Raw genomic sequence first — 24,904 nt, forward strand, 5'->3', positions numbered from 1 at the left:
TCAGGCTCCCTGCATGGAGCCTGCTTCTTCCTCTGCCTGTGTCTCTGCCTCTCTCTCTCTCTCTCTCTCTCTCTCTCTCTCTCTCTCGTCTCTCATGAATAAATAAATAAAATCTTTAAAAAAAAAAAGAGATCCTCAGCCATATGACGCGGTGAGTCTTCTGCAGCATCTCCTTTCATGAAGAGAGTGGATGCGCACACCTGAGCCCCGGTGTCTGAGAGGTGCCGGGCAGCCATCCTCTCACTGGGCAGCGGTCACTGGACTTGAGGCCTGTCCTGGGGTGACAGGCCAACGAGGAGACACAACTGCTGCCCAAGAACCAAATTCAGGTCCCACATGTTTGTTTGACCCACACAGGTTTTGGGTTTTTGTTTCACGTGAGATTGGTTACGGATGTTTAAAAACTAGGGTATGTCACACATACACACACAAGTTTCAGCTCCTCTTTAAAACCACATTTAAAGGGCAGCCTGGTGGCTCAGCGGTTTAGCACTGCCTTCAGCCCAGGGCGTGATCCTGGAGACCGGGGTTCGAGTCCCACATCAGGCTCCCTGCATGGAGCCTGCTTCTCCCTCTGCCTATGTCTCTGCCTCTTTCTCTCTCTCTCTCTCATGAATAAATAAATAAATTTAAAAAAAAAACACATTTTAAAAATATCAAAATGGGATGTTTGGGTGGCTCAGTGGTTGAGCGTCTGTCTGCCTTTGGCTTAGGGTGTGATCCTGGGGTCCTGGGATGGAGTCCCGTGTCAGAGAGCCTGCTCCTCCCTCTGCCTATTCTCTGCCTCTCTCTGTGTGTCTCTCATGAATAAATAAAGTCTTTTTAAAAATTTAAAAGTATCAAAATGAAAAATAAAATCACATTTTAATACTTCACCTGTGAGCCTTCCTCATCACAGGGCATGTGAGGTGCAGGCGGGTACCTCCTGCCTCCTTCACACCAGACACAAAAAAACACAGGATACAAATGTGGGACTCAATGAATTATAATGAACACCCCCCGTAAGCATAACCACATGTTACTTATCACCAAAAATGTTGCTGTGAACAATTCTAGATGGCAATTGCACATTTTTTTTTCTACTGTTAAGTTACTGGATCATTTGTTTGAATACTAAAGGATTTATTATTTTTCTTTAAACTATGAGAGCTTTATTACAATATGTCCTGTTGGTCATTCTGGGCCTATTTATTCGGTCTTGGGGTGTTCCTCTGCAATGTGTAATTTCAAACTTTTTGAGTTTTTTAAATCTTGGAAATATTTTCTAAAGTTATAGTTAATTTTTGTTCTATTTCCTTAAGTTTTCTTTAGAGAAACCTATTACATAAATATTAAATTTTTTGCTTATCTTTTATAACTGTCAATTTCTCTTAAATCCCTTTTATTCATTTTGGTTTTATATTCATTTTGGTTTTATTTTTTGTTTTCCTCTTATTCATCTTCTATTGATCTTGAAACATTGTTGCATTTATTCATTTCGGTCTTCCTGCTGGTTTTTCCTTCATTTTTAAAATGATTGCTTTTTCTCATTCTTTCTTGAGTTCTCAATTTCCCATCTTTTCTAATTCTGTCTTATGTTGTTCTGGCATGTTATTTTTCAAACCAAAGATATATTTTTGAAACATTATCATTTTCACTTTTTTATGGGCATGCCTTGATGATGCGATTTCACCGTAGGCAGGTCATTCTGCACATTATTTTTAAGTTCATAAGAGCACTTTACCTCAATCTTTTTTTCTGTAGCCCATTTTTAGGTGAAATTAATTCTCCTGAACTTCTGGAAGAGAGACTTGAACTAGGATAGTTTTATTCAGGGCTCTAGAGCCAGCGGCCTTTGCTGTTGACTTTGTGATATGTTAAAAGACACAGCACTTACTTTCTGCAAGGTCCTGGCTCTGTTCCCACTGGTCCTCTTTCCTTTGTCTGTTCTGCACCAGACCTGCCTTCTCTGGGAGCCTATCCCTAGTTTCTCCTGAGTGTGGGACTTTGTCCTAGGCATTCCTGGGACACTGCCCGCTCCAGCCCTGCTGGCCTTACCTCAAATCCCTCCTGCTCACCTACTGATGTGTGCAAACCACCACCACTACACACCCTCCCCCCTCCGTGTTTCGGTGACCACTCTTGAATTGGCTCACTGAGATTTCAACTTCCTGATGGTTATTTGGGGGCTCTTGGCAGACCTTCGGCTTCCTCCTACACTGATGCTGACATGCTCACAGCAAGGGTTTGTGGGGATGCTACACCTACATCTGGTGTAGACCTCATCCATGAGTTTTATTTTTGTTATCCCAGCAAAACACCATTCTTATGGAGTGATTTGGGGAAATCCAAAAACTACAACACGACTGCCAAAATCTGCATTTTTGTTTTTAAACAGATACTGTGCATTTAATCCCTACTCTGTACTCCAAATACTTTCACACCTAACAAGCACAGTATGGGCTTTAAATGCCAAGCCCCTCCCCTCACCCCCCCCCCTTCCCACCACCACCCCCATCTCCCCTAGGAGCAAAATAGATTGAAATAGATTCAATCTATTTTGCATGAAAAATGTTACAAATTGCTTCTCACTGACTCTTCATGTCCTTGCTGGCCTAAATCCCCCAGCTGTGTGGAAACAGCAAGGGCAAAACCGTCCTCCCGGCTCACAACCATGCCTCCTTACACAATTGCCCATTCCTGTCTTCGTGCTGCCAGGATGGGCCCTCAGGCTGGACAAGCACAAAGGGCTGGGTGGTGGGCAGGCCCCTCACACAGTACAAATGACATGGATGGATTTTACCAGAGGGAAGTCAGCCCCTGAGGGCTGTCCACAGCACAAACCCCATGTCTGTACCCCTCCTGGAATCCTCACCACCTTGTACATTAAAACTTCACCAAGGGATAAACTGAACAAGAAAAAAAAATCAACTTCCCTGGAATTATTCCATAAATTTAGCATACTGCCTGCTTTTACACCTAAACTTTTTTTTTTAATCATTTATTTAAAAGTAAAGAAGAGTCTTTTGACTCACGTTTATCTCATCTTCCCTTTAAGCACTTGCACATTGTGGTTTTATTCCGATTCTCCATCTTTCTGGGATCAGCTTGCCTAGTGTTGGCACTTGGCCTTAATGTCAAGACACAGATCCAGGCAGGAAGTTCCAGGAACCTGGCACCAGGAACCTTTGCTTCTTGGGCGTGAGCCAATTAAATCAAACTTTTCTCTAAGGCTGCCTTGGGAAGTGACAGGCTTAACAGCCTGCTGAACAAACAGTGGAGCTGCTGTCACACTTGAGTTATGGTCTGCTTGAACTCCAGATCAACTGCAATTCACAGCTCCCGTTTCCTGAGAGAGGAAAACCTTCAGGATATCAGAAGAGATGATGGTCTGAGTCCTAAAGGGGAGGTCTTCTGACTTTTAGAGGGATGATGGAGGAGAAACATGATTAATACATCCTATCATTTAAGGAGAAACTTAAGTCCAATCCTATGGGACACAGAAAGAGGAGCAAGTGTCAAACACACATATTCAAGAATTGATCTTTGGTGGATCAAAATGCATCCTGTTATTTTGAGTCCACATCACAAATACAACATGAGAACTAGCCATGTATCTTGCTTCCTCCCACATAGCAGGTGGAACCAACGATCCTTGAGAGAAAAGAAGAGAGGAAGGACAACGGAAATGTTGGCAAGTGTTTTTAGGCACTCTGTCAATTTAAGGATCATCGTTATCAGTGAAACTTTCCCTGCTGACATTCTGGTTCTGAATGGTAAAAATAGATTAGATCACTCTATTTTCTGCTTCCCCAGCTGCAGAAAGTAACAGATATTGCCAACCATGCTTTTGGTGGATGGCCGAAGCATGCTTATATTGTTCATCTTTCAAAGCCATTCGAATCCAAGATATGGTTTAAGATTTAATGAGATTAGTTTTAAAGAGCTAGCCATACAATGAAATATCGCAAATAATCAGATCTGTGTGCACCAATATAGAAAAATAATTGGAGGGGATTCCTGGGTGGCGCAGCGGTTTAGCGCCTGCCTTTGGCCCAGGGCGTGACCTGGAGACCCGGGATCGGATCCCACATCGGGCTCCCGGTGCATGGAGTCTGCTTCTCCCTCTGCCTGTGTCTCTGCCTCTCTCTCTCTCTCTGTGTGACTATCATAAATAAATATTAAAAAAAAAAAAGAAAAATAATTGGATATACCGCCAAATAAAAAAAAATTTGGTAATATGTATAGCATGACCCAATGTTTATGCATGTGATGTGTGTGTGTGCATGCATATATTCTTTCTTTTTTATGATTAAGGAGGTTATTTAATTTTAATATTTTTCAGATATTAAAACCATAAATCCAAAAATGTAAAATATTCACGTATTTTAAAAATTTCCCTCCGTTTCAGAGAACTTAAATCCGCATTTTGAACTGATAATCTCATCTTGACAGCAGAGAAGATGTACTTTCAGAAGTTACTAATTAACCCATCAAACCAAACATAACTTGAATTTCCTAACAGATTAAAACTAGATTTAGGTTGTATGTACACAACACTATCAATTCAGTCAAAGAGGTTTCCATTTCTAATATTCAGTGTTAAATTCAGACTAGAAGCAGTCTGTCACTTTTTTAAATCCAAGTATAATTGACACACAGTGTTGTATTAGTTTCCACATACGTATTCTTTTATACACATATACTTGTTCTACATGTTACTGAATACTTAGCACAAAGAAGTTGGAAAAAACATATACCAGATTAGTGGCTGTATCTCCAGGGTATGTCTTAGGTTGGGTTCCTTAAAAAGCAGGCCCTGACACAAGGATTTGTGTGTAATTAGTTTATTGGGGGGATGTCCCCAGGAAATACCGGTGGGGAAAAGGAAAAGTGAAACACAGAAGGAAAGGAAGAAAATAAAGGGTGTGTTCTTGAACAAGTTACCGTGGTGGGCAGCGGGGCTCCATCCCACTGGGCAACCCCACGAGTCAGTGTAGACCACACCTCAGACATCCCAGTCAAGGGCTGAAGAAGTCTGTTCTCCTGTGCCCAACTATGATGGTCTGTCATGGAACATCAGCTCTGCAGCCCTCTGGGCTTGCCCCATGTGTGCAAGTCAAGAGAAAGCCCAAGGATGGGGAGTCGCAGGCACTTACCACAGAACACTGTGCACAAGCAAGGAAATATGATGGCTTTGGTGTGCGGGGGAGACCCCGCAATGTGTGACACCGGATGGACCACAGAAGACTCACTTTTGACATACTCACCAAAATATTGGGTTTTCTAGAGAAAAGAAAGGGAGGCTTTCCAGTTAAGCCAGAAAATATGTGGGGAGGCCAGGGATCTGCCCTCAGAGGGAACCTTCTACCTAGAAAACATCTCCCCCAAAGGCCACCAGCCCTAGGAATGAGCTTGTCTAACACGCAGGGTGGACAGTGATGCGAGGAAAGACACGGCTGAGACAGAGTACATTTTGACATTTTATTCACTGATCATAAATACAGTCCCATGAATCAAGGAGATTGTGAATGATGTACTAGCACCTGGAACCATCAGAGAGCAAGCGCGCAGGGCTTCACCATCACGGGCCAGAGAACTCACTGTGGCTGCTCGAGGCGTCCCCCCGGGTCAAGTGTTCAGTTTTGGGGGGACCCTCCTTCCAGTGCAGCAATTTTATTCTTGGCTCGTTCTCAATAATTAAAAAAATCATAAAAGATCGAGTGTTTGCAAGAAAATATCAAAGAGGATAAGAAGATTTTCAGTTCTCCTTAGAATCTCAAAGTAAAAAGGGGAAGAAAGGAAGGAGAGGAAAGGAGACAGATGTCAGGAATCTGCCAGGTTTCTTCCCTTCCCTGGAGCATCTTACAAAAACCCAAACCAGGGAGGCATTAATGCTGTTTGGAGATGGGCTGTGTCTCCCTGATGAGCCACTCGAGAGCTTCCTGGCGGCCCTGCTTCTGCAATTCCTTCCCGATCACATCCCTGCAGGTCAGGTGGTAGTTGTTGAGCCAATCACACTACAAGAAGGGAGAAAGCCAAATGCGGTATTCACACCCCTCCCAAGGATTCCATGGGCAAACAGGGAGGCCCCGAGTGCCAGGATTACAAGTTGAGGACAAAGATACACAAAACCTTCTCCCCCTACTTAGGGACAAGTGACTTCCTCGTGTTCTATTTCCCTGGAAATCGATGGGACAAGGCCACATCACTTCCGGCAAAATGCTTCCAGAACAGTCTACTGCGTGTGAAGGAACCATACTTACCTGAGAGCAAGTCATGGTGTTGGGCTCCCCTGAGTCAGAGTAACCTGGAACCAGGTATTCTTCTCAACAGGACCCCCAGAAGCCACAACCACAGGACATTGTAAGAGGGATGGGGCAGGCAATCTGGTAGGTTCTACGCCCACCTATGTGGCCTTGTTCCCAAATACCTTCGCCATCTCAGGGTGGCAGTGGAGGAGAGAGTACTGAAAACTAGCGCTGAGATGGCCAGTAAGAGCCCTGCTAAGAGACATACCTGAAGGTGTCCCACCAATGCACTGAGTTTCCTATTTGTATCCACTGACAAAGCTGAATAAACTAGGATCAGCTGAGCCCCTATGGGTCTTGGGAGTGTGGCTATCTAGATGAACCCCAAACCTTTGGCGACCAAGGACTGCGGTGCTACAGGATGGGGCTGGGAGCTTAACTTTCAGACACTCAGCTGAATGTGCCCACCACCCCAAGAGATTTTTTTAAAAAGAGGTAAGAATGAAGGAGGTCTGACAGGACTTGGTGCCTGGGTCAGAGCTGATTCCCGGCACCTGATGGTGAAAGTTCTGTAGCCATAAAAGGGTGAAGTCTCCCCCTTGGGGCAGGGTGGGTGTGAAGGCTAGAGTGAAGCAAGTTCTACCCAGAGGACTACCACCTATTCTCTTCACTGTCCATGAAGTGGGCCTGACCAGACACTCAGCTGCAGTGAGGATGGCAAGAGTAATATCATCATCTATGCTGCTGTTGTGATGACCCACACACCATGTGGGAAGGCAGTGGTATTACAAAAGGATGGACATCAGGGACTATGGTCTTGCCCACGTACAAGGATGAGCTCAGGGACTAAGATGGGCAGACAGATGCAGTGGTACTGCCAGGGGGCTCTGACCCAGCCAGGGCTCCACTCCCCACTATTAAGAATCTACTAGCCCCTGCTGGGAGCTGGGGAGCAGGACAGGGTGTCAAAAGCTAGCAGACTGCTATGGGTCAGAATGGGCTACAAGACAGCCTGCAGCCCAAGGCAGCCAACCCTGAAGCCAAGGTCAAAGTCCCCTAAGACCCTTTCAGTTGTACCCACATCCTCAGTGGGGCCTGACCAACATCCCAAAGGCCTTGAAAGTCTGCAGCCGCCCATGTTCATGACCAAAGTCCTCAGCTGCCATCTGGTGATAAAGAATGGGAATGCAAACCCAACCCACAAAGTCCCTAAAGAAACCAAAAAGACTGTTTGGGAGATGGTAACGGGCATGACCAAGTATCATAAAAGCCAAATGGAAAGAATCTGGTTGTGGGTAGTAATGTGCCTTCAAAGAGAATGAAGCCCCAGATTTATTAAGGGGTACATGGAAAAAGATTCTTTTGCTAAAAGAAACAACAAATGTACTCTGCTTGATATGTTAAATACATCTACTGCTCTTTGTAGGAACTTGCTTATGATCTAAGGCTAAGAAGATACTATCTGCCCTATAAAAACTAATTGGTAGAAAGAACAGTTCAGTGACTTGGCCGTGCACAGTGTAGTAATGAACCAATGATGACAACAGAGCCCACTGGTCTATGTCCAATGTCATGGGGTGGACTGAGTTAGGTTAACAAAACTCTCCCTCAAAGAAGAATGGCCTTGCTCCTCCCCATGTACTATTTCCCGGGACAAAGTAGAGTATCACTGGGAGGAATGGCTCCTGATAGTGCACTTTATAGGGACAGCAAAGACTGTGTGACCTAGAGTTATGTGGTAGGAAGCCACTGCCATGGGCTGCCGAGAGGAGAGTGACTTTTTACAGGATTGCAGGAGAATCCCTTGCTAAGACCCTGGAAGCTGTATCCAAGCCCGTGAGAAGAGACATTGGCTCCTACGGTGCACCAAGGATTCAAAGCAGGATGGCTTCCATGCCCACTCATATGTTCATGTTCCCTTTCACCTGAGTCACCCTAGGGGGGCTCAAGACGAGCCCCTGGATTGCTGAAGGAACTCTTCCTGCCAGAGACACACTGGACCCTGTGCTGCCGACAAGCTATCTCCTGTCCAGCACCATATACATGCTGAATAAAGCCACAACAGTACCCCTCGTTTAAGTGCCGTGAGTGGGGACATCTGGCTGGTCAAGGACAATGATGGTTAAGCAGAGGTGCCCATGCTAAGCAGGAAGTAGATGGCCTTTTTCTGTCACCCATCTGTGAGCTGGATAAGGGAAAAGAGGCTTCTGGCTGGGGAGTCCCATTCTACAGTCCAACAGCGAGGCTTCCTCAGGCCTTGGAGGCATTTGCTCTGGTGCCAAGCATGAGGCCCAGATGCCTGAAGGGGCACTTCAAGGTCCCCAGGATGAGGCCAGTGGCTCTTCTGGGCAACAAAAATTTGCTCCTACAGTAACCTGTCATGCTTGTCCTGCCTTTGGCTCCCATCAGTCACCTGCCTTGCTCTGGAACTTGTGTCCTCCTGGCTTCTGGCTTGGGAACGGTTTGTCTGTCCAGTGCTGACTGTTCCTGCCCTGTTTCTGACCCTTTTCTCTACTCTGATTTTCATCACCTGCCTGATCCCTCAGGCCTTACTCTGGGTCCCGGGGCCTGCCGCCTCACCTGGCCCTGTGGGCCTGGACACCCACCACAGGATGTGAGGGGGGGTTCAAGACCTGCAACCCTCTGAGCTTGATAGTGGGCACCACTGTGCTCCAAGCTTTACAAAGAGTTTCACAGCCTGGAGTGACCAGATAGTAGGCACCACCTCTCTTCTCTCTGTGTGAAAACTGGGCATGTGATAATAGATTTTGCTTTTCATTCCCTTAATGTTTCATTCAACACGAGAAAACAATCTGGCATATGCAATGGCCAACAGGCCCTACCACCCATCCGGCTTTTCAGAGAGAAGACGCGTGGCCCATGGTTTGCTAAACACACCTCAGCACACCTACAGGTCTGGGCCTCAAGGAAAGCAACATAGACCAGTCCCAGTCATAGACTTGCAGCCCCACAATGGTGCAAGGAGGACTATCTCTACCTGGAGAGCCAACAAATAAATGCAGGACAAGCACCTATAGTCCTCAGGAGACCCAGGATTTTCAGACTCAGGTGGCACACACCTCTAAAAAAGTGAGAACAGACTAGAGAATATGAGGTAAGCTCTCCACCCCCACTCTCATTCTGTCTCTTCCAAGCCATCCTCATTACCTCTTTGTCTGTAAGAGAATCCACATCTATCATTTTGGTCTGTATTGGAACCAAAGTTAAAGGTTCAAAGGTCAGGCTTCCCCGGTTATTGAAGTTATACTGTTGGAAAAGGAAGAAAACACAAGTTTTTACTCCTCTCTACCACAGTGAACCACCATGAGGTCATTCCCCCCAGACATGATCACCGCCCCCATGCCCTGGGGCCAGGTGTGACTAGGAAACCAAGAAGGGGTAAGCCGGTCGGCATTTTCATAGGCCCAGGAGGTACAATGAACCCAGTTGATGCCACTGTCCTCGAGCTGCTCCGCTATGCCAAGGAGGGGGCTGTCAGCAGCAGGTCTGCAAGCTAATGTCCACTGTGAAAGAGAAGCAGCAGGGGCAGAGCATGGTAGAGTCTGGATGAGGGGCATCATTGGTTTGGGTTCTCAAGACTCTATCGGAGTACAAGTCCCCAACATCACTTTTATTTAAGTTAACCATGTGTCCTGCCTTGACTAGCTGGTCTCATCAGGTGACTGATAACAGGTCTGTCCATGCTATATAGCATGGAATGGCCAGGGCACCTGCCAGCATGCTGGGTCTCTGCTCCTGGCAAGGCCTGTGGGACTGAGTGAGGTGAGAGGCCACTCACAAGGACAGTGACTTCAATGTGGAAGCAGAGAGCAGGCTTAGGAAGCCACTTCTTAAAAAAAAAAAAAAAAAAAAGGAAGCCACTTCTTGCCAACTGTTCCATTTCCACCATCACCACAGAACAGGAATAAATGGGTCTTCTAGGTAAAGCCTAGCACCTCAAGCCTTGTAACCTCTTGATAATAGTGATGGGGAGGTGAAGCACCTGTCTTGTGGAGGGCAAAAGACCTGTCTAATCACCAGCCTGCAGGGCCTGACCCATGGATAACTGAGGGTTCCTCAGTTTTACCCAATAAAAATCATCTGAGACATTTGTTGAAAATACAGTTTCCAAGCCCTGGCCCCGGGTTTGGGAGGAGCCGTTAAACAAGCACCTCTCTCAGCCCCAACACTTGCCCCCAGTAGAGGAAGCATCATGACAAGAAGCAGTCTCCAGTAAACTCAGAGAGAGCTCCAAATCACATCTGGCAGGGGCCTGCCTGGGGCCCATGAATTCCAGCTGTGGATCCCAATTCACTAAGGTTTTTCTTTCTGGTTTCGCAGAGGAGAGTAATTTCTAAGGGACTCCCTGATATCGGGGCAAGGAAGATCCAGTTTGGCTCCAGAATGGCACATTCGTGGCTCCAAAGACAAACATCTTCATTTTGCCTCATTAGAAATTAGAAAAATTTTAAATAAATTAATAAATAAATAATCACCTACCTTGGTCTTCACAGGAACCACCAGGACAACATTTTCAATGCGAATTCCAAAAGCCCCATCTTCATAATACCCCGGCTCTAAAAGAAATCAAACCCAGAAATGAAAAGCAGCCCATGATAGACACGTGCACACAGAGGGGAAGGGCTTGCTCCTGGAATGACAGTTCCACTCTGAAGGAGCAGGGGAAACAGGTCAAGAGCCCACTCAAGTCCAGCCACAAGAGCCCAGAGATGCCTCCTCCATAAGGCTACCCCCAATAGGTACTCGAAGAACAAAAAGGTTCCTAAGTCCCTGAAAACAGGTGCCAGGGTAGGGAATACAATTACAGAGGGTTCACCAAATAAATCACTGGAGCACATTCACGATGCAGGCATTAAAATTTATGCAGAGATCTGGTAATGATGTGGGAAAAGTAGTACATTAAGTAAGAAAGTAGAATACAAACAATATGTCATCCAGTAGAATCGGAATGATTAGAAAAAAAAAGATACACACATATATAAAAGACCAACAGCTATAACATCAAAATATTAAGCAATGTTTCCCCCTAGGTAGTTGGATTCCAAATGATTTTCATCTTCCACACACTGTCCCACAGTCTCACCTTTTCTAAAATGAACACGTACCACTTTTATAATCATAAAAAGTTGTCTTGTTAAATTCAAGGTGACAAAAGGGGGAAATTATATCCAATTTACTTTAAGATCATCAAAATATAAGAAACAACAGAGAGCCTCATACAGGCTCAAAGACCCGTGCACACCCTGGATGTGAGGGACACTTACCATCAGTGACGATCATGCCTGCCTCCAAAGGCTCATCAGAAAAGGTTTTATAACTGATGCCACAAGGACCCTCGTGAACATTCAGAAAAGACCCAACACCATGTCCTGTTCCGTGCAGGTAATCCAGGCCAGAATCCCATAAAGCTGAGCGGGCAAACGAGTCAAGAAGGTGTCCTGAAAGACACATAAGAACCACTTGATGATATTTGTCCAGTACTTTTCAATTTGCAAAGCACTTTAGAGATTAGATTTATTATGCTTGGCTCCAGAAAGTGAAACAGAAACCAACGTGTAAAAGTTACTGGAGGGCTCTGATTTCAACCCAGCTTAAGAAAGAACTAACAATCAGAGCTCCCAAGGACGGCCACTCCCCAGCCAGTCTGGAGCTCAGTCTAAAGCTAGAGAACTGTTTGTCCAGGAAGCCAGTGAAGGGGCTGGATACCTTGCAGCAGCTCAGGGTGTTGATGATACAGACATCCCCTTCCTGGCTCTGGGATCCTGAGGCTTCAGGATTACAAAGAGGAGACTCTAAACAGACTACAAGGAAGTAGATGCCAAGGGAGATGAATGCAGGCCCAATCTAAGCAGATCCAATGCCCAGCCATCAGTCCTCATCTGGTATATATGTGAAGTCAGGTCCCCAGGAAAATAAATCCTGACAAGGATCCCAAAAGGAGGCACTGGTCCACTGAGGCAGGACAGATAGGAGGCTGTATCAACCTCCACTCAGGTCTGGAGGCCTTCAGCCCTGGCTGCTCTCTCCTGGGATCCACCTATATGTCTCATCTAACACCTTAGGTGGTTAGGAGAGGTACACCGCTGATGTCAGGCCCAAACCGAAGCCTGGCTCCCTGGGAGGTTCCCTGAGCTCAGTCAGTGGTTCTAGGAGACTCCATGCAACACTAGCCCTGGCTGGGCCTTACATGACAAGAAAGGAAATGTTCTCCTACTCAAATTTAGACATGTTTGGTGCCTGAACAAGAAAAAGCCTGCCATATGACAGAAGGAACCACCTACCTTTGGTTCCAGTCGGGAAAACGGCTGCACTCACAGCTATGTGGCCCTTGAGGACATATGTGAAGCATTCCTGCCAAAGAAAACCCAGGAGGCATGTTGCAGAATGAGGACATGATGCTTCGGTCCTGTAGTTTCCCGGCAGTTCAGAAAACCTTGCTTCTGAAGGTTTTTAGCAACACCACAGAGAAAATCAGAGTAAAAAGAAAAAACTTTGGTGGAAAAAAAAAGGTGGGCCATAGGGCCGATTTTTTAGAAAATCCTGAAATTAAATTTAGTTAAAAGAGAACTGTCAGAGAGATGAGTCCACAGGTCCTTCCCTTGTAATGAACATTCTGATACACTTTAAGCCTGAGAAAGACGAGGAAAAGTAACAAAAAATCCTGATGACACCAGCTAACATTTACCGAGCTAGTCCCCCTGTGCCAGGCATGGTACTAAGCACTGAACACTAAACGCCACACGCTATGCTGGAGATTCTGTTGTCACCCTCACTTGACACAGATGAATTAGCCTGCCAATGGTGTAGCTCGTAATTGGCAGCATCTGACCTTGAAGCCAGGCGGTCTTGCTCCAGCATCTGTGCCCCTTACCAGTGTTATACTCAGGGCTTAGCCCTACTGCCTGGAAAAGAAGAGTGCTGCTTGGAAGGTTAGTGGCCTGCCAGTAAGGTACAGAACCATGACTAAACCCACACCCTTCAATCTGGTCTCGAGCTCTTTAGCCTGCACAAAAGAATCATGCCAAAGGTATGTGGCACGGAGGTCAAATTATTTTAAGGTGCTCGTGTCTACAAACAGATGAGGTACAAGACTAAAACTATGAAATCTGCTCTGCAGCTTAGCATAAAACTCTTCCCCTGGGATATACTTCCTATAGGAGCTCCTAGAAAAACAGATTCACTCAAGAGACTCAACCAACATTCACCTGGTAGGGACTGATCCAGGAACTTACCAGGGTCATGGCACCTTTACAACCAGCCCTGGAGGCAGGTATTCTTACCCCCCTTTTTATGGAGGTGGTCTAAGTGCTTTAGGCAAGTCACGGGGCCAGTGTACAGCAGAGAAGACCTGAAGTCCAACCTCCAGACTCCTGGTGCACATCCCTCTACCTCACTGCCATCTCCTCTCCACGCCAGACAGCACAACCTAAGCAGTGTGTACCATTGCAGGGGGTGCCTGAGGTAAGCCATAGATGGAAATGCTGAACTTAAAAGAAGGCAGGTGGCTTTCAGAATCAAATCAAGACCGTGTGTAAAAAGCAGACGTTTCACTACCCCACTCCCATCTCCATAGAGATTTCCTGACTCAAGAGAACACTGACGCTGTGTAAACTGAAATCTGAGTGGCTCTGACCTTAGCAAATGGAATGCTTTTAAAATTTCTCCAGTAATTAATTAAATGGACATCACGAAGCAGATAAGCCAGGCTCCAGAGTAATGAGCTGTTTTACTAACTGACAGACAAATTTTACTTCATTATACAACTCCTTTTCATAAAAGCAATGCCATTCTTAAGAAAACAGGGAGGGCTCTCTCGTTTTCTGCTCCAGCTTACCTTCTCATAGGCTGTAGGGGTCCCAAAATGCATGGTCCGTGTCACGTCTGTCGTCCCATCCCTTTCCAAAAGAAAGGACAGATTAGTGTTCACTAAAAATAAGCTTTTGCTCAGGGGCACCTAGGTGGTGTAGTCAGGCATCTAACTCTTGGTTTCACCTCAGGTCATGATCTCAGGGTCGTTGAGATCAAGCCCCACATCGGGCTCCATGCTCAGTGTGGAGTCTGCTTGAGATTCACTCTCTCCCTCTCCCTCTCCTCCTCCCCTCCGGCTTGTGGTCTTCTCTCTCTCTCTCTCTCTCTCTCTCAAATTAATCAATCTTTTAATAAATAAATAAAATGAAACAAAGTATGAATGCTAGGATGGTCGGAGGTAGTGAGAATGAACTCTGTCAGGCCCTGACATAAGCACTTTTGGTCTACAATGTGAGGACTGTCTCATCGGAGACACTATCACGGGGTTATAAATGAGGGGGAGGAGGACAAAGTAAATAGGAGCAAATAGGAGACTGCTTCTATCAAAACAGGGCCAACCTCTAATTCCTCCCATCAGGACAGCAAAGGACTAGACCCTAAAAATACCCAAAGGCATCTCTTAGAGTGGACTAATTCACACCCCTAACATAGAAATGGGAATTTTGCAATCCTACTAAAATTTAAAACTGAATCATCTCAACACCCTGAGCTCTAAGCTATTATCATTAATGGTAACCAATGTGTCCCACGCTAGGCTGTCATTTCCACATATGTGGCGGACCCCACCAAATAATCAGGCTCTCCAGGGACACCTGGGTGGCTCAGTCGGTTAAGCATCCGAAGCCCCATGTAGGGCTCTGCACTCAGCATCAGGTCAGTGAGATTCTTTCCTATTCCCTCTCCCTCTGCCCTTCCCTCCAATCTTGCTCTCATTCTCTTTCTCTCTCTAAAAAATAAATAAAATCTTTAAAAATAAAAAAAATACTCAGGCTCTCCATCAGCCACAGTCCCAACTGCAGTGGGAATGGAGCATTAAAAGGCCTGGCTTGTGCTCTCTTAATGCAGACAATATCTATTCCAGCTCCTTCTCCTGGGTTCCGCATTCAGATCCAGCAAAATCTTGGGTTCTTCTCTGAGAAACTTTCTAGAGGCTGAGTATGAAAGCTGCGAGACATCAAGATGGAAATTCAGAAATTCAGGGGCAACCCTAGTTTCTCATTTACTCATTTAAAATTAATCCCTCACTTCGTAAGGCCCTGGGGCCGCTGCAAGTCCAGAGAGCTAGCACGCAGTTTATGAGCTACGGAAGAAGCCTTTCCAATGGTTTTGAAAGCTTGCTTTCAGTTATTTATTTAGTATTTAACAACTTCCGGCCAAGAACTAAACATTTCTATCAAACAGCCTTTTGTGGGAAGAGTCACCAATGGACAAGTTCAAGCAGGGGTGAAAAAAAGGACAAGACATGAGAACGATTCCATTAGTGCCTGGAGCAGAGTGAGATTCCCAGCTGAGCACCCTTGGCTGGAGCCTGGCTTGCTCCCTATTCAAGTTTTTTTACCCAACCCCAATCAAGCCGTAGTTCACTTACTTGTACTGAGCTCCCGAGTCAATCAGGTATACTTCATCTAGGGACAAGGTCCTATTCGTCTCAGGGACTGGCCTAAGAAAGTTAATTAAAAATTAATTATTCCACAAATTTACTTGCTGAATCTGGGAGAAGACATACAAGAGTTCCTTATACTACTCTTACAACTTATGTAAGTCTGAAATTATATCAAAATTAAAAGTTACCCACACAATTATTCCAAATAATTTAATCTTCTAGAACTACTCAAAGACCCAGTCAATCTATCTCCACAACTGGATAAGCAGCTCAAGAGAGGGAAGAAGAACGTATTTCTTCACATCTATCTCTATTTGTATCTGGAACAAAACAGGTATTCATGTAATAATTATAAAAGCTACAGAAATAATAATCAATAGATTCAAGAGGACCATGCTATAGTCCTGAAAACTGGGAATGGAGCGGCCAAGAGTCATTGTCTCTAGGTGTGGGAGTCCAGGCCCCAGCCTCAGATTCCACGTCAGGGGCCTCCCCATGTGCTCCCCACACCACCAGACAGGCAGAAGGTAAATGTCTCAGTTTGGGAGAAAAACTAAAGGGATTTTAACTGGGAAAAGGAGTGGATCACAATGTTCTAATGCCGAAGCACTTTTTTTAAATGAACATGAAGTATTTTTAAAGAGTGATCTGATTTCCAGATAGTACCACTGCACTGGGAAATGCTAAAGGGAGCATTCCAAGTCTCTGTCCTGCATCTGAGAGAAGGACTCCTTCATTTCCAGGCACCACCTCCTCTCTTCAGCACCAAGGGCATCAGTGGTCACACTCAAGCCAAACGACTGAGAAAGACAATCAGATATGGAACCAGCTCCAGCGCCCTGCTTCTCAACAGGCTTCCCACAGCCCACAGGGTAAAAATGCCAAAGCAGAAGCAGACTTCTCCCCCTCCTTGATCTGAAATTTTTTCATGTGTTAATTATATGCAAAATTCTAGGATAGTATCCAGCCAAGAAATTCATCACCTGAATTAAACATAAGACAAAAAAAACTATAGTCCTTTTTACATTTTAATTTTGAAACAGAAGCATTAATGTAAGAGAACTGCACAATCACATCTGTGACTATCTCCCACACACCGCTTCAAAATTTGCCCCAAGACTAAAAGGTCTAAAAGCAATTATTAAAGGGGGGGGGGGGGGGGGCAGGGATCTCTGCCTATATACAGCCCGGTGAGACAGACCAAGCATTCCTCCACTGATTGTGTATATCACAGACATGAAGCAAAGAACTCAAAATGCTCAACACAAGGCAAAGCGATTCGACTGGACAAATCTGAAGCTAAAGCCTAATGACCAAGCCAAGTTTCATTTCCCAAACTCATCAGTGCTCCTCCCATCTCAGAGTACAGGGAACGCTCTGTGCTGTGAGTCCACAGGATCTTGCACATCATCTGCTGATATTCCCCATAGGCTGGGTGCCAAGCTTCAAGCCCGCAGGGAGGAAAGAAAGGGTGCTACTTACCTCCCTATCACAAGAGGATGCTCAATAACCTAGTGATAAGTTTTTCAGTAAGGAGGTGATGGATGGAGCTCACAAGATGTTTGGACTCATACATCAAGAAGGCTACCATTATCAGGAAAGACAAACACTAAAATATTCTGATCACCATGATCAAGAGCTATGAATACAGCTTTTGTGACCTCAGAAAGGAAAGAGGGGACAACCCATTTGACTATATCATGGAGAAGATCAATGCCATACACCTGAGGTCAAGGCTCCCAAAAGGCAGAGACTTGGAGATTTAGAGGAAACAAGAGATAACAAGTCCTCGTGTCCCATATAAGAACAGTTTCAACAGACACATAGAGGTGGGCATTGGGGCCTCTGGTAAAATAATGTCTCTCCCCTGCTCAGGCTTCTGTGCAGAAGCAGCAGCAAAGCCAGGCAGCGTGCTCCTCCGCATGCCTTACGCGTAGTGAATGATGGCGCCATTGGGTCCCGTACTGGAAATCGTTGGGAAGCTCAGGTCCACAAAGTCAGCCTGTTGCCTAGAACAGAAAGACACAGAGAGCAAAGCGGCTTAAAGGATTTTATTGTGCCAAGAAACAGGGCCCTCTCAGTCTCATTTAACTTGCCAAAGAAATAACCATAAGGTTCATGCCCCCACGCCCCCAGACATGGTTCCTTACCTGCGAAATTCCTCGGCTTTGTCAGCAGCTGAGATCTCAGACACACCACCTTTGGGCACCTATAAGAGAGTTGCTTATAAACCATCTGGGGCAATATATCAATGCATTTCGTACATATTAAAGGGCATGCATTAAAAGCTTATTTTTTTCTTCACTTCCCATGTCCCAACTTTCTACCTACAGGACACAGCTGATGTCTCATCTTTAATGAGGGAATTTCCAAAGACTCTTATCAAAACTATCTAAAGTAGAAGGGTTTCTATCCTTTCAATTTTTGATTCAACTATTTGCCTCCGTGTTATGCCCTAAAACCTCCCCAAACAATCCATCTAAGTTTAAAAATTCAAAAGCATCTCCTGCTAGGATATCGTCCTAAAAAAGTCATCCTAAATAAAAAGATAAACACAAAGATAGTATTACAAGCTGATAATAGCGCAAAAAAAAAAAAGCTCTAAATACTTGAAAATAGGAGGAATGGCAAATTGGTCTAACCACTAAACACAACCTCTCTATTTGGATCCATTTTTCTGTTGCTATTGTTTTTTATTTTTTGTTTTTTTGTGGTTTTGAGTGTAGGTGACACACAATGCTATGTTAGTTTCAGGTATACAACAGAGTGATTCAACATCTCTGTGTTACATTATGCTCACTACAAGTGTAGCTACCATCTGTCACCACACAATGCTTTTACAATTTGGATCCTTTTTTTTTTTTTTTTTTTTCAATTTGGATCCTTTTTAAAGGCCTCAAAGCACATGGAAAATGCTCACACTATGGTACTAAGTGAATAAAATAAAATACAAAATCATATCTATACACTGAGAGACATGTAAAATTGATTTACACAGAACAACAACAGCCAGAGGGAATAAAATAGTTACACAGGTGGGAGTAAGGGTGATACTCTTTTTCCAATTTAAGCTACTTTTAAAGAGTTGTTTATATAACACTTAAAGGGAACATGAGATTGTTTAATAACAGCACAAAGCAATCCCCCTGCTGTCAACCATAAGGAATGAAAAGGCAAGAAACTCATGGCCGAAGAGTCAATATACTATCCAGAGTTTTACATCTCAAATTGAAGTCTAAAATGTACACAAAGATCTTTTTCTCTTAATACAATCAGCTTGTCTATAATATTATTGTGAGTCATTTTTCCTTATAATGAAATTCCACTTATAAGACAATGCCTTGACCCAGAAAAGGTCCTCTCAGTTAAGGAAATTCTTTCTTCATCAATGTTACTATTTTCAACAATTAAAAAAAAATTCTAAATACACACCAAATTTCCTGAAAGAACTACCAAGAGAGAGTACTAAAATTAGATCAAGACCTTAGACCTCAGGGTCACCAGAGCAGAGGGCCACGGTTAGAGTCACACGTTTACAGCTTCTGAATAATTTACAGCCATGTGGTAAACAAAGACTAAGAACCAACCTCTTTCTCCAGCCAGTTAAAGAGTTCACAGAGGGCAACAGCATCTTTAATCTGTGCAAACAATGGAGACATTTTTTTTTTAAAGTTATTACTGCAAATCAGCTGGGCAAATTCAGAGCCCAGCCCTAGCAGGATACCGAGAAGGCTGGACCCACAGGGCACGCCCTCTAGCCATCAGGACTTTTCATGTAGGCACTCCCTGTAAACAACTGGGCAGCAATTCCCACCAGCAGGGAAAGGGCACAACCAGGAAAGGCCCTCCCGGAGAACAGGGGCAAATCCCTCAGCGGTCAAGCCACTGGCAAAAGCCATCTGTGGGCCTTGCATCCTTCTAGACCCACCGCTGGCCTTGAAACATATGCTGGGCCTTTTAAGAGACATCATCATCAATGCCTTTTTTTGTGGTGTATGTTAGACTCTGTAAAGATCTAACCCACTGAGTGTTTGATTTCATTCTCTCATTAACACTGGAAGGCTCAGAGAATTTCTGACCTTGTGCCAGGCTCAAAGCCATGCGGCAGGCGAGGGACTGGGATGGGCCTTCTGACACCCGCTCTTCTGCACAGGCTGCTTTACTCACGTGAGCTCGTCTCATGCCGTCTGATTCAGCAGAATTCTTCACAGCTTTGGCAATGCAGATGGGGGTGTAAGGCATACAGCATCGATGATCCTAGGGGCACAAGGGCCGGGAAATCAAACCCGGCTCCACGCACCCCAGGCCAAGGCAGGCACGGCTTCACCCAGCACATCACATGTAAGACAAATCATGTGAAGAGCTCCCACTCAGGACCCACCTGGCTGTGCCTGGGGATTGAAGACCCACCCCTTTCGGTTGAGGACTCTGAGCATGACGAAAGGGGCTTGAGCTCTTCCAAAAAGATAAAGTCCATCAGAGTATTTCTCTTCTATTGCCCCCATCCTCAGCTCTTGGACACTGCTGGCTGCCAGCCATCAGGAAGATACTGCTTTTCAAGCCTCCATGGTCATGGTCATGATCATGGTCAGACTTCACTAACGATCAAAGCTTGACCGAAATAACCCCTTTCTTGCTGCACAAAGGAGGCTTTTTCCCATTGTCTGAGGACACACACGACTGATGAGGGAGGGCTCCCACTCCTTCCTCTATCTTGTTCCGGGATCACACATCACCTGCTCTTCATGGTATGGGAAGACCCTATCCAATTTAAGAATGAGTTGGAACCCAGCCCTGTGTTATGGGAGAGGGATTCAGGACCACATCTGTGCTCTTGCACAGAGCTTGTTGAAAGGCATTCCTTCTCTCCAATCTCATTCCCTCACTCTCACATGTAGACCTCCTGAAACAAAGAAAGCAGGCATGACCCCCAAACTCAGGTCAAGACTGACTCACACGTACTATAAGGGTGGTAGGGTGCACTCGCAAGGTAGGTCTAGGCTTTTCCCAGGATGGAGCAGAGAGGAGATACCCCTGGGCTTGCCAAAGGCCACTTGCAGCCAGAAGCCCAGGGCAGGACAGTTGAAAAGGCTACATACATCCAAGGTGGCCTGGATTACAGTCCTGCCTTGAGCCCTAGTGAAAATGAGCAGACAGGTGTCCACTGCTTAGCACTACCCAGCAGGGACTCAGTAAAGGGCAACGCTATCACTATCATTTGACCTTCAACCAGTCTCTAACTTCCCATGCCACTCTGGGTCCCCAGCCTCCTTAGCTGGTAAATGTGGTAGGGAAGGGGCATATGTTGTGTTTCCCAGATTTCAGGTGTTCTCATACCACCTACTCAGCTCCCACCCTGGCTGCCTACCCTCTAGACCTTTATTTACTTAATACTTCTTTAGACCATCTTTAAATCAACTTAGTTTGTTAAACTCTGTCTTAAGAAATAATTTTTATAACATCATGGTCTCAAATGCTAGAAATATTTTTTTCTAGTGTACACTAAATTGCTTTTAAAACAGGTAACATGGGCAGCCCAGGTGGCTCAGCGGTTTAGCGCCACCTTCAGCCCAGGGCATGACCCTGGAGACCTGGGATCAAGTCCCACGTCAGGCTCCCTGCATGGAGCCTGCTTCTCCCTCTGGCTGTGTCTCTGCCTCTCTCTCTCTCTCTCTCTCTCTCTCTCTCTCTCTCTTCTCTGTCTCTCATGAATAAATAAATAAAATCTTTAAAAACATAAAATAAAAAAATAAAACAGGTAACACTTAAATAAACTTAAGCATTCATATTTACCACCTAAGATCCTCTCTCATGCTACATTTTGGAAAACACAGAAGACTCAATGAGTTCTAAGGGCCCTCAGACCCTCAAGATGGCTCCAGCCCAAAGGGCTCCTTTAGGGACAGGTCATCCCTAACCTGACAGCCAGTCCCAGAGATCGTCCAGAACAACCTCTGTTTCAAAGACAAAGCTGCAGGATGCCAGAACTGGGAAGGGGCTGGCAGCTGGTAGGTGCAGGCTTTGAACGGGCCTCAGCAGGGTTACCAACCTTGGGGATGGCCTCGCTCACGGCATAGCTGGCCTTGTCGCTGACCCACACTTTCTCCCTTGGGGAGAGATTGGCACACAGAGCCTTGAGCTCGCTCAGGATGGACTTGTAGGGAAGCACCTGGATTCTGTATTCGGCTTCCAGGCCCAAGTCAAAAAGCAGGTGCTCCTTCACACTGGGGTCATCTATGCGGTCACCATCAATGAAGAGCCTGCAGAGAAGCGAGAAGTGAGGTGGCAGAGAAAAGAGGGCATGTGAGCGAGAGGGAGGAACATGGGCCCACAAATACAACAGGCTCCGTCTTTTAGCAATCAAAACCAAGCAGCTTCTCCTTCTCTGTGTTCCTTTCCCACATCCTGTTCACCAAGTTGTCTCTATCCCTGTGTATGTTATATCCATCCACCTCGTTCCTCCAGCCAGTCCCCGATGTCCTTCCTTCCCTCCACTAAGATCTCTATAGTCTAAATCCCATCCAATCTGTCCAGCTTTGACTCCAGCCCTGCCCAGTCACAGGCCAGGTTCACGCTGCCACCATCTCCCTGCTGGATTTGTGCCACAGCCTCCTAGCTGATCTCCCTGGATCCAGTCTTGCCCCTAGCCATCCCATGTTCACAGCCATAGTATTCTCTATGATTTGCAAACCCAATCATGTGGTTGCTTGTGAAATATCCATTCAACAGCTCCCCAGTGTCCTCAGAACAAAGGTCGGAGCTCCTGGACTTGGCTTACAGGCCTTCCTTTCCATGGCCCCTGCTCGCCTTCCGGCCTCACACTCCTGTGTTCCAACCACACTAAGCCACTCCAGGTCCTTCACAGCCATCGTGCTCTCCCCTGCCCAGAGCCACTGACAATGCTGTTCTCCTCTGCTTAGATCACCATTCCTCATGGCCCCCATTCACCTAACCAGCTCACATGTGCCCTTGATCTCTGCTTCAGTATTACTTGTCAGTCTCCTGTGACCCCCCAAGTTTAGGCCAGGCCCCATATCCATCCTACTGATAAGTCAGTGCCCACTTACATGCCTGAACCCCCTGAAGAGACACTCATCTCCCCAACTCTAGCCCCAGACCCTATCTGTCTGATGCAACCTAGCAGCCAACAGAGACTCTAGAAACTCATAAATGTTATGTGAATAAAGAGAGCCATCCAGATAGAAGCACAACCACAAGAAGGTCACAAGCAATTCCTTGGCAGATAAATAGACAATTCAACAAGGCATAACCATCTTCCTGTGTCATTTCCGACCTTCAAATGCCTGAGTTTATCTGAATTGTGTACCCAGGATTGTAGCACTGAGCCTATCCATCCCTTTGCACTGGCTGCTACAAAACCTAGAATCCAGTGTATGGCCTGACCAAGACTTTGCAGAAGCAATCTTGTGAACTAACCATTCCGGTTTTGTTCTGATGTCCCTGCCTATTTTTTTTCATCTCCTAGTACTAGAGATACTTTCATGGATTTCAAGTCATCTGGAAGATTAAGAAAGAGGCGAGATGTAAAAAACACCTACTGTGTAGGAAGATCAGAAGGGAAAGGGAGAGAGAGGCAGGAAAGGGGAAAAGCAGAAGGAAAGCAATGCATCAGCAGGACCTCAGGCAGCGATGGGGTTGACCAGGAAGGGAGACAGAGCATCTGAGGAGCTGTGAGGAAGGAAGGACTTTCCCTTGTGGGGCAAACACTCACATGATCGTCTCCAATCCTATGATTGCATAGGAGAAAAACACGGGATTGTGCTCCACGTCCGATCCTCGGAGATTGAACAGCCCTTAAAAAAAAAAAAAAAGACTCTGTCACCTGCCTGACTTGAGATTTTAACAGGAATTTTTAAGTACTTTGGCATCCATGGAAGGCTTCTACAGAAGGATTCAGTGACACTCATCTCTCAGAAAAGCAGGAAACCTTGTTTCCTGGTTTTACCTCTGAGCTGCAGTTGCTCATGTCCACCAAATGATGGCACCAGATCTGTTCCTTATGCTGCCACAGCACTGCCCCGGGAACGGAATGCAATGGAAGTTAGTCCAAAAACAGGCAAATTACCCTCCAAACAAAAGAGTTGAAATGGTCTGCCTGGTGGTGACCAGCCAAGCCTGGCCTTGCCACAGGGAAAACCTTTGGCACTCCCAAGTAAAGGGAAAAGGGCCAAGCACTCTCTCCCTTCTGAAGACATAGGGTAGAAAAACTGAGACCCACCCACGATGAGGGAGCTCAAAGAAGGCCCTCTGGCTAAGAGTCGAGGAGCTCCACGGAGGCGGAACTTCCCAGCACAGGAACAAAAGCAGTGAGTCAGCAGGGCTTAGGCCCATGAATGAAACCCAAATCCAAGCCCACCCAAGGGTAAACTGTGGTACCAAACCAGAGTGGAGGACCTGCCTAGAGCCAGTGTCAACGGGCGTTTGGGGAAGTCATTGTATGTTTAATCAGTACAGGGGCCAGCAGAGACCATAGCTATGCTCCCATAGCTTCCAGCTGCCTAATTCTTGCTCTCCCGAAGAACATAATGTTAAAAAGACCCTGGTGAGAAAAGAACTGCCTCTATTTTAAAATAATGGCCTCTCACAGTAAAGCAATGAAGCAATATTTTTTACCTATCAGACTAGCACTTTTTTAAAAATGACAGTATCTGGGACTGGCAAGGGTGTGCCAGGACAGGCATATTCATATCCACCGTAAACATTTCTGGCAGGTAACTGGCAAGATGGGTCCAAAGCCCTACCATGTACATACCCTCTAACCCGTAATGCAACCCCTAAAAGCCAACCACAAAATAAGAAAATAATCAGAAATATACAGAGACTCTGATGTACTAAGATTTTGATGGTAGCATCATAATAAAGTCATGGGAAAATCAAAAATAACCCAAAGGCCATCCTTAGGGGAATGGTTAAGTAAGTAAGTTATGGATAACCATATGATGGGATATTTATATTTACTTAAATTATGATTATATATGCTTAGAGTATACAGAGACATTAGAAAAATCAAGCTGTAAGACATATACGCACAAAATATTAATAGTGATTATCTCTAGGTAACAAAATTATAGTGGATATTTTTCTCTTCTTTTTATTTCCTCTACATTTTCCACAATAAGAATGTGTTTCGGGCGGCCAGGGTGGTTCAGCGGTTTAGCGTCACCTTCAGCCCAGGGTGTGATCCTGGAGTCCTGGGATCAAGTCTCACATCGGGCTTCCG

At 45.5% G+C, this 24,904-nt stretch overlaps 1 protein-coding gene across 7 annotated transcripts in view; it reads right to left on the minus strand.

Annotated features, from left to right (window-relative positions):
* Positions 1-5,449: 5,449 nt before the first annotated feature.
* The window catches only part of XPNPEP1 (X-prolyl aminopeptidase 1), a 54,446-nt gene continuing 34,991 nt past the window's right edge, over positions 5,450-24,904 (minus strand). For all 7 annotated transcript variants that reach the window (XM_038578744.1, XM_038578747.1, XM_038578746.1 and 4 more), the window contains 13 exons: positions 23,396-23,477; positions 21,713-21,923; positions 19,831-19,920; positions 19,251-19,301; positions 17,814-17,872; positions 17,595-17,672; positions 15,649-15,720; positions 14,086-14,146; positions 12,533-12,602; positions 11,516-11,689; positions 10,731-10,807; positions 9,399-9,497; positions 5,450-5,999 (listed from right to left, as the gene is read on the minus strand). In XM_038578744.1, coding sequence (XP_038434672.1) covers positions 5,871-5,999; positions 9,399-9,497; positions 10,731-10,807; positions 11,516-11,689; positions 12,533-12,602; positions 14,086-14,146; positions 15,649-15,720; positions 17,595-17,672; positions 17,814-17,872; positions 19,251-19,301; positions 19,831-19,920; positions 21,713-21,923; positions 23,396-23,477 — 1,253 coding nt within the window. In that variant the 3' untranslated portion in view covers positions 5,450-5,870. The remainder of the gene's footprint in view (positions 6,000-9,398; positions 9,498-10,730; positions 10,808-11,515; positions 11,690-12,532; positions 12,603-14,085; positions 14,147-15,648; positions 15,721-17,594; positions 17,673-17,813; positions 17,873-19,250; positions 19,302-19,830; positions 19,921-21,712; positions 21,924-23,395; positions 23,478-24,904) is intronic.

This window comes from Canis lupus, chromosome 28, assembly GCF_011100685.1.
Source record: "Canis lupus familiaris isolate Mischka breed German Shepherd chromosome 28, alternate assembly UU_Cfam_GSD_1.0, whole genome shotgun sequence".
Classification (NCBI taxonomy): domain Eukaryota; kingdom Metazoa; phylum Chordata; class Mammalia; order Carnivora; family Canidae; genus Canis; species Canis lupus.